The sequence below is a fragment of the Dermatophagoides pteronyssinus genome, unplaced genomic scaffold (genome assembly GCF_027571235.1).
Source record: "Dermatophagoides pteronyssinus isolate colony J.1.1.1.1 unplaced genomic scaffold, Derpt_VIB-CSIC_2022.12 sq0001, whole genome shotgun sequence".
Taxonomy (NCBI): Eukaryota; Metazoa; Arthropoda; class Arachnida; order Sarcoptiformes; family Pyroglyphidae; genus Dermatophagoides; species Dermatophagoides pteronyssinus.
In genome coordinates, this window is record NW_027461525.1 from 2,379,147 (window position 1) to 2,389,094 (window position 9,948).

The following is a 9,948-nucleotide window of genomic DNA, read 5'->3' on the forward strand; positions in this document are numbered from 1 at the left end:
AAGTATGAAAACAACAACAACAACAACAAAAAATCAAAAACTTGGATTTAAATACTTTTTTTAAAAAAATGTAAGCGAAATGAATTTTAATAAATGGATTTTATTTAAAATTTTTGTTTTAAATTATTATATTTTTTTTATCATGGGAAAACCACCTACCAGCATCATGTGGATGTTGTTCTGATTGTTGTTTTGGATTGTCTGAATCAATAATGATGTTATTAATATCTTTATTGTTGCCGATTTTATCGTTATCAATGTCGATATTGATATTTCCGTTAATTTTATTAAGCTCAATCTGTTCGTCTTCTTCGTCTTCGGATGTTGTTGCGTAATGTTTGGGTCGAGGCTGTTTACGACGTGACATCATCAAATTATGACCAACACTTAATGAATGTCTTTCTGTGTGTCCTGTATTATTGTCAACTACCGTTTTCTAAATGATCAATTTTAATCATCATAACCTTGATTTATATGATTGTGAATCCGAACAATCAGTGTTCAATTAATAGTATGATATACCTGGACAATAGAAAAAAAAGAGAAAAAAGAGAAATCATTTAAAATTTCATTAAAAAATATTTTTTAAATACTTAGAAAAAAATCAAATAAAAAAAATTTCATATATAATCATCAATGTTTATTGATAATATTATGACAACGAAATAAAGAAGCACACATGCAATATGTAAGATAATATCCACTAATTCAATATTCAATTTTTTCCAATATCATCAAAGAAAAAAAAACAAAATACAGAAATGGTAAAGTGAAAAATTAACACATAAGCGTGAGATTGAATATATTGGAATATAAATATTAAAAAAAACCACAATAATATTGGTTTATGATTGTTTTCCTCGTTTGTTTTTCCTATAGATGTTTGTCAAAATTGAAAAATAATAAATTTGTGGTCGGTAAATATTGAATTTTAATATTGAAAATGAATAAATTAGCAATTACTAACAGCAATCGATCCATGTCTGTGTGTGTATAAGCATATGTACCCAAGGAAAATTATCTTGTCCATGCATGGTATATTTTCGTGTTATGTTTGCATAGAATAAACCACGTGAGAACACGTGTGATAAGTACGACAGAAAACATTATTTCCATATTATTTTTGTCTATATTTTTAAATAAAATCATCATGATGATGATGATGATCAATTTAATTACCCATTGAAATGGAAATTTGAAAATTTGAAAGTGAACAAAAAAAATCAATGATAAAAAAAAGTATGAAAAAACAACAACAAAAATTTCTACCGAATTTCCAGGTGTCAAAAATACCCTCAATCATCATCAAATGCTAAGGCAATAAGATGAATAACACCACTCAATTCAGCCTGGTGACAACGAAAAAACAAAAATTCCACTTTTTTCAACAAAAAATATTAAATTGAAATTATTTTTTCTTCCCTTTTTCATGTTTAATGATTGAAATTGCAAATTTTTTTCAAAAACCCACTTTCATAATTAGTGATAACTGTGACAAAAAACAAATGCAGAATTAAAATTTCTGAAAATAAAGTTAAAAATGAAAAAAAAGGGAGAGAGAGAAAAATGTCAAAATTCAGAAACCAAATGAAAAGAATAATAATGGATGAATATGAATGAATGTGAAAAAAATCAATAAAATAACACACACACACACACAAAAGTCCATTACAATTATCACATTAACTCCTAACGGAAATATAATGACAATTTTTTATAATTTAGATAATTTTTGTTGTTGTTGTTTACTTTAGCATTAATAATAAACCAGAAATTTTATCATTTGATCATTGAATGTTGATAAGAATTATTGTAAGGGAAATTAAAATCAAACATAACACTGTTTCATTTATGTCACCAGGACAAAAAAGGAAAAAAAATTAGCCATTTACTGATGACCATTCATCATGAATTTCAATTCTTTAAAATTAAGATTAAATTTCCCAAACACACACACGCATCAATAAAATCTTAGATCTAAAAAATGAAAAATTTCTCACTGTTCTAAATGAGTGTAAGTGCACGGAACCGAAAAAAAACGTATAGCAACAATGTTCTGAAACCTACGCATTCATTCATCATTCGGGAGAAAAAATGAATATTTTTCAAAAATTTTTTTTTTGATAATAAATACCTATCATATTTATAATCATTGATGTATTTTATTGAAAATATATTTCAAATATACAGGTAATATTTGATGACATGGTTCTGAACATTATTATCATGATCATACAATTATGATATAATGGACACACACATAAAAACACACATGCATAGAAAAGTTTGTTATACAATTATTATGGACAGGAAATTGTAGAAAAAAACGATGACGACGATGATGATGATGATGATCTTTATAAATATCACTTAATGTCAAACATTTTTATTTAGTATGATTTAAATTGTGTACCTATTGTGTGTAAAACAGGATTATCAATGAATCAATCATTGTAAAGTTATCATAAATGATGATAATATATTTTCCAAGAATTTCTAATTGCATATTGCACATTTATTATTATTCCAAAAAACAAACAATCATCTTTTTTGTTGTTGTTGTTATTATGGGCTAAAAAAAATATGATAAATTTTATGATATTCTATTTTTTTCCTACTTGATACAATCGACAACAATAAGGGATTATGAATGATGAGAATGAGGAAAGAAATCATTGGTGATGATCAAAACACGATTAGACAATCTCATACAGAGTAAATCACAAACATACACGTCCAATATATTATTGTTGTCAATATTGATCGATCGATCATTATTATTTGAAGTAAATTTTTGTGATTTTTTTCGCATTAATAATAACCGTCATCGATTGATTATCAACAATATTCAACTCCATAAATATAAAGTTAACTGATGATGAATTTATTGAAGAAAAAAGATAGATGGATGGATAGGAATTTATGCCGAATATATATATAAAAAAATTATAATAACCATCTAATGATCTGTCATATTAAATCGTTTTATGAAAGATGATTACAACGATGGCGAGTGGCTAAAAACAAATAAATAAATCCACCAATAAATAAAACAATCTCAATCATCATGATAAGAATAACAAGTGAAAGAAAGAGAAAAATGTAATAAGAATGAACTAAATGATGGATGCATAAACCATAAACAAATATGTAAAATGCCATCATATGAATGTATGAATCAATCGATGAGGATCAATTGTTGATTCGATCCAAACTGATTGTAGAGTGCAGTATAATACAGGAAGAAAATGATGATGATGATGATGAAAAGAGAAGGAACAAATAAAAATGTTTTTAATACGGTGGTCATGTTTGATTATTTTTTTCTTTCTTCATATATGATCATAATTTCTATCTTTCAATCTCTATGTTATGAATATAAATATCATTCAATTCATCATGTATGATGAGGATGAACAAAATTGAAAAAAAGCCAAACCATAACCGTCTATATTAATATTCATAATGATGAATATTATTTTTGTTCCCTCTTGCTATGGAAGATTAAGCAAGCCAACAAGTGATTAAAGTCAGCGAATGGAAAAGACAACAACAACAACAACAAAAATTCGAAATGAAGAACTGACTAGCAATAAGCTAATTTCAAGAGACATTTTTTTCTCAATGGTCTATGGTTATTTTTTTTGGCCATCATTTCTTGTCGTGTCTCGTATTTTCAATAATAATAATAATAATTTGTTCAAGTTGTCTTAGGGTTGATTATTCAAAATAGCTAAGAATAGATTCATGTATTTATTCGATTAGATTCAAATTGATTGATGTAATGTATAAATACATATAAAACAAGAGAGAAAAATGAAATTCATAACTGCAAACGAAAATTTCAATTGACAAGATTAAGGGAGAAACCAGAAAAAAAGTCATCATCTTTTACATTTACATTATAACATGATTGCGAAATGATTTTTTTTATGTTGGTGAATTATTATTATCACACATTCTTAGATTATTATTGACATTGAAAAACATAAATGATAATAATTCAGAAGAAAGATGGTAATAACTACTATTCTTGGCGACGATTGCCGCGACATTTTATTTATTTATTTCATTTTTTTTGACAACAAAAATATGGCCCTCGAATTTTTGTTTTTCGGTGTTCATCATTATTTTATTTTTATAAAAAAAGTGAAATTTGACAATTCGGCCACACACAAACAAAGTTAGAATGAGAGTTTGAAAACAAAAAATGAATACACCGGACATGATGGACCGACCTGCTATCATCATAAACAAAACAAAAAAATCAGGATTGTTTGAACAAAAATCAAAATCATAACAACAATAATAAAATACAAAATCCATGGGTCATATATATTTATTTCTCGTTGAAATTTATTTTATTTTTTTTCATTTTCAACAAAAAAAAAAACAATCACAATCAAGTTATCATTTTTCGTTTTTTACGTTTGTCAGTTTTCATTTTATAAATATAAATACCAGAAGCTATGTATATTTGTTTATTGATATGGTTGGCTATGAACCATTTTTTTCCGATATGGTTCAAGGGAACATATATTTTTTCAGCTAAATTTTTTTTGTTTTCTTAATGGCCTAGCTAAATGTTTGAACAAAATGGTCATTTACATATATTTGTTTGATAAGATGATGATGATGATGATGATGAAGAGAGGGAGAGCTAGAATATTGCCGGTAAAAATTCAGAGCCATAAACAATTAGTGAGTGTTCGTGTCCTTCGAAAACGTTTTAGTATGGTCAAAACAAAAAGAAGAAGAAATAGATACCAAAATATATGAGTAGATTAGACCATAAATTGTCAATGTCATAGATATCGACATAGATTCCAGTTTGTTGTATTCGACACTTAAGCAATTGTGATAACAATTTAAATGACAAATCACTTGCCGTCAAAAAAAAACTAAAAAAATGAAACGAATGACATGTCATAAATGATAAAATATGTAAACAATAAAAATTATTGAATCAACAGAAAGTAGAAATGGGTGAATGTAGAGAATCATGTAAATTGGGTGCAATAAACAACAATTGAATTAAATAATTTGTAAAAATGTTATAATTTTGCTTAGAAAATATGACAAATATGAAGATTTAATGAAAATTTTGAAGAAAAAGATGTAAAAAAATCTACCTGTGTGTGTAAGTTGAGGAAAAAAAGAACAAAACTACAAAATTACAATAACATAAACACCTGCGACAAAAAAAAATTTCAATTTTTATGACCAACAAAAAATTTGGAGAAATTTTGAATTCTATGACATTCTGTCAACAAACGATTGATGAATTATTGAATTAAAATATAACCCATATTGAATTATAGACGTAATAAAGATGAAGTTTTTCCAAAATGACCGATAATTCAATGATGGAGCCATATGATAAAAAAATTGTCGACATGATGTCGAAGCAACAACAAAAATTAAGGTATACATTCCGTTCTAACCGATCAAGGGCATGTAATGAGTTTGCCAGTTCTAATTTCAGTATGGTCATTTAACTTTGATTTTTTTGAGTCTGAGAAATTTTTTCTGGATAGAAAAGAAAATTCTTCAATTTCATTAAGATTATAATAAAATTTTTGATCAATTTGTTAACTGATTAATTGTGAACGTCATTATTATCATGATAATCATTATTTGCTTCTGCAGCAATGACGATGATGAAACATTTTCATTTTATCAAAAATCCAATATTATACTAACTTTATTGAAAAAGTTTCTGAAAACTTCAAACAAAAAATCATTCAATCGGAAGATACAAAACAGTATTATAATCCTCTGTGTGTCACAAATCCTACAAGTGTTGTGTTTTGTTTGAATTTTTTTTTATTCACACAAAACAAATGAAAAAATGATTTAGATTTTTATTATTATTTTCATATTCCAAATACTATTCGAATGAAGAAGAAGAAGAAGAAGCCAACTTCTTTCAATGTATTTTTGGCGGCGCATTGCAAAAACAAAATTTTTCTTTTGTCGGTATTTTTGTTTTTCTTACACCAAAAGAAAAAAAGGCTAGACAGATATATCCACCATAGACTTATATCATTATTATTATCATTGTTATTATTATTTCTTACTAAGTGTATAATGATCATATGTGAGAAAAAAAAGAGAACCCCATTATCTAAAATGTATTAAATCACAAGCATACAACAACGATACGAATAGCCAGGAAAAAAACTGAATCTAACCAATATTAAAACCACGAAAAAAACAGTAATTTTTTTCAATTTTCAGATGGTTGATAATCATCATCATCATCATCCAAGTAGCTTTTGGATATAACAACAACAACATGAAATAAACTGGAAGCAGACCAATGTTGGAAAAGGAGAGAAAATATTGAATTTAAAATGTTACATTTTTTCCAATACTTTTTGCATATAATGAAACGCGACAAACCTAAAGATAATCGCGATACCTATTTAGATCAATATCAATCAATATGAAAATATGATTTGGAAGAAAAAGTACAAAAAGCGTTCGAGCGTCAAAACGCGACACCAAAAAAAAACATTTGATCCAAACATAAAATTTGTCTAAACCAGAAACAAAATATCAAATTTTCGGCTAATGAATTTTGACCGAAAGAAAAAAACAAATGAAAATTTAAATTTATTCGGTAGAAAAATCTTTATTTTTGCACTGAAATCACAAAATTTAAAATGGAAAAGATAAATATCTGATGATGATGATAGCAATAAAGTCTGGTAGCTAAAACATAAAATTTATCATTTTTTTTTAAATTATCAATTTTTGGCCACTTATGAAATTAAGAAAAAATAAAATTTTTTAATATCAAGTGTGACAAATTTATCTTCATAAAAAAAACTTAACACATATACAGTGTCTATATGTTTCAATATTCATATCCATATCATAATCTTTATATTTCTAATATTTTCATATTCAAATCGATATGACATTGACCCCACAAACAAATAAAAAAAAGACAAACATCTTTTTGCCTTATAAGATAATGATAATATCATAATCATCGTATTGAATTTTATGTGATTCCTAAGACATTTTTCATCTTTATATTACAATCACCCAAAAGTGATTAAAAGAGAAAATGAAAAATTATGATTGGTCATGTTGATGATAACAACAACCACAAAAAAAAGAAGAAATATTCTCAAAAATCAATCATAAAATACAATCAACAACCAATGATAAAGTAATCTTTGAAATAGACTACTATATAATAAATTCAGGTAGTTGGAATAAATTTGAATTAAAAAAAAATTCAGGTAGTGTCAGTGTAAATGCTGCTGTTGTTGGCTGCTCCTTTGCAATGATCATCATTTTGTACATCATGTTATCATCATCATGATTTAAATCGAATTAAAATTCACTGATGGAATAGCAAGATTTTTTTAGTATAAAAATAAAACACAAGCATACATTTTGACAATGATCGAAATAAATTCAAATCAAATCGATTAGATAAGATGAGGTGGGGAATAATAATAATGATCACAAACAAAACATGGTTACACGTCATTCGATGATCATCAAATTTGAATCATAATCATCATTAGGAAAAAAAATCTGGATTGTACAACAAATAAACAGCAACAAAATTATTGAGAACGATGAAAAAAATATATGAAAAAAATGCCAACAGGTAAGACAATGTATATTATATACGTGTAATAAATGGATTATGTCTAATTCAACTAGTGGTTAGAAATGAATTAGTTGTTTTCATCTTTCTCTCTCCTCTTGTTGTTGTGGTCATGGAATAAATGCAGATGAATTGTATATAAAAACATACAATAAACAAAATGATGATTGAATGATCTGACCATAGAATTGGAGCCGGTGATGATTGACCACCAAATACAAATTATTGGTTTCATCATTATCATCATTGGCAATTGAATGTTCGTATAGTTAATGTGTTTTCTCTTACAACGACAAATGATTCTTGAGAGATCATAAGAGAAACCAAACCTGAAAAAATGAACCGAAACAAAAAAAAATTTAGAAAAAAATTACCATCATTTCAGATTGCCATTTTTTCCCTTACCGATTTATCATTATTATTATTATTCACATACCCAAAACACGATGCATAATGATTTTTATCATTAGTTATTAATAATATGAAAAAAATTTTATATTTACATTGAATTAAAACAGATAAGAAAAAAAGAAAAGAAAAAACGAATGGTTTTTTTCGCCATATGAATGTTATAATAATTTGCATATGCATTTGTACTATGCTTAATTATTAGTTTTGTAGTTGATGATGATCCCATGCAATTGATGATGGCAAATCGTCATCATCATTTTTTCCTAAAAATCCAGTTTGGTTTTTTTCGGCTGTTTTTTTCCTGGATCGAATTAAATTTTTCATATACAAACACTAAGACAATTATTAGATTATGATGATGATGATGATGATATCCAAATCGAATATATCAACCACAACAACTACAAAATTACCCGGCAGAAAAATATGTCTCCAAACCTTATGTATGAGAATCAAAATTTGCTATATCTCTCTCTTCATTTTAAATGGCCTCGAGTATATTCTCTAGGTTTGTTTTTTTTTAATTCTGCGACCGAAAAAAACAATTTAATTGTGGTTTCTTGTGATTATGGTCCACCTTTAAATGATATTCAAATCACATAGACACAGACAAAAAAAACCAAAACCAAAACAAAAATAAATGAGAAAAAATGATGATGAATATTTTCTTATCATTTTTAAACATAAAATTATTATTATGGGTCAAATCCTGTCTGGAAATAGTTTTCTTTGCACGAAAAATACGTGCCAGAAAATGAATTTAATTTATCATTTTGGGTATTATTATCATTATTTTTTTTTTGTCGAATGTTGTGCTAAACAAACAAAATTGTCGCTGAATAAACACTCACTTCTTTTGATTTTTTTTTTAATGTGAAGGTTTTTTCAGATGAACGAATTTAAAGATGTATCAAATATTGATGTCGATGGTGATGAATATCCAAAAAAAAAAAACAATTCGATTGGAAAGGATTTTTGTTTAAATGTTGCAGATGTTTTTTTTAACTGGAATAAAATGAATGAAATAAGAATTTATTTCTTTTTGATAAATTAAATAAATAAACGGAAATCGGAAAAAATGAATTATTCAATCATAACTCTATTCGGGTAAGATAAACTAATTCCTGTTACATTAACTGAAACAAATTAAACAAAACAAAAAACACGAACACACAGAAACGAAACACAAACTTTCAGAATCAGGAATGATTATTGACAATCAATTAATATAAAACACACATAAATGAAAATATCACTATAATATTAGGTAACAAACACAATAACAACACCGACAACAATGACAAAAACACCAAGAACAGAAAAAAATTTATTTCGATGCCAAATTCAATGAAATAAGACAATATCAATAGACAATTTTTGATGATTAATCATACAATTTATTGGAAAAAAAAGAATTTCACTGGAATCAACAAATATACAATGAACACTGTTAAAACATCCAAGGTATTTTTAATAAAAAAAATTATTATTAATAAACAATGTTGTTTTTTGCGCGCGTCTTGTGTTCAATGTATGATTTTTCAAATTAAACTGAATAGAATGCCTTCAGCTTCTTCTTCTTCGTTGTTGAACACAAGAATGAAAGAGAGGGAGAGGATGATGATATCGTTGGAACATATGAACACAAACACAGACAAACCGAGACTGCCCAATTCAACCAATCAACTGTTCACAGTTAGAAGCCCGTCCTACTAATCATATATCATTGATTATTGCTACTACCAATTTGAATATAAATTTTCTTTCTTTTTTTTCCCAATTTTTTTTTGTTTGTCTTCTTATTTTAGCAAAAAAGTAGCTCTTTTCCTTTCCTCTTTTTTTATTTCATTCATTTTTATTAATAAAAAAAATAATAATAATCGAAACAAAAGAGAGAAAAAGTA

General features: G+C 26.4%; 1 protein-coding gene across 3 annotated transcripts in view; it reads right to left on the reverse strand.

Annotated features, from left to right (window-relative positions):
• The window catches only part of LOC113793354 (uncharacterized), a 67,863-nt gene extending 58,217 nt beyond the window's left edge, over window positions 1-9,646 (reverse strand). Inside the window, exons 1-2 of one of the 3 annotated variants that reach the window (XM_075823469.1) lie at window positions 8,896-9,646; window positions 160-522 (exon numbers count right to left, since the gene is read on the reverse strand). In XM_075823469.1, coding sequence (XP_075679584.1) covers window positions 160-370 — 211 coding nt within the window. In that variant the 5' untranslated portion in view covers window positions 371-522; window positions 8,896-9,646. Of the gene's footprint in view, window positions 1-159; window positions 523-2,134; window positions 2,277-8,895 lie in introns of those variants that run through there. The other 2 variants (XM_075823464.1, XM_075823466.1) reach the window with 2 other exon arrangements.
• Between the last annotated feature and the right edge of the window lie 302 nt (window positions 9,647-9,948).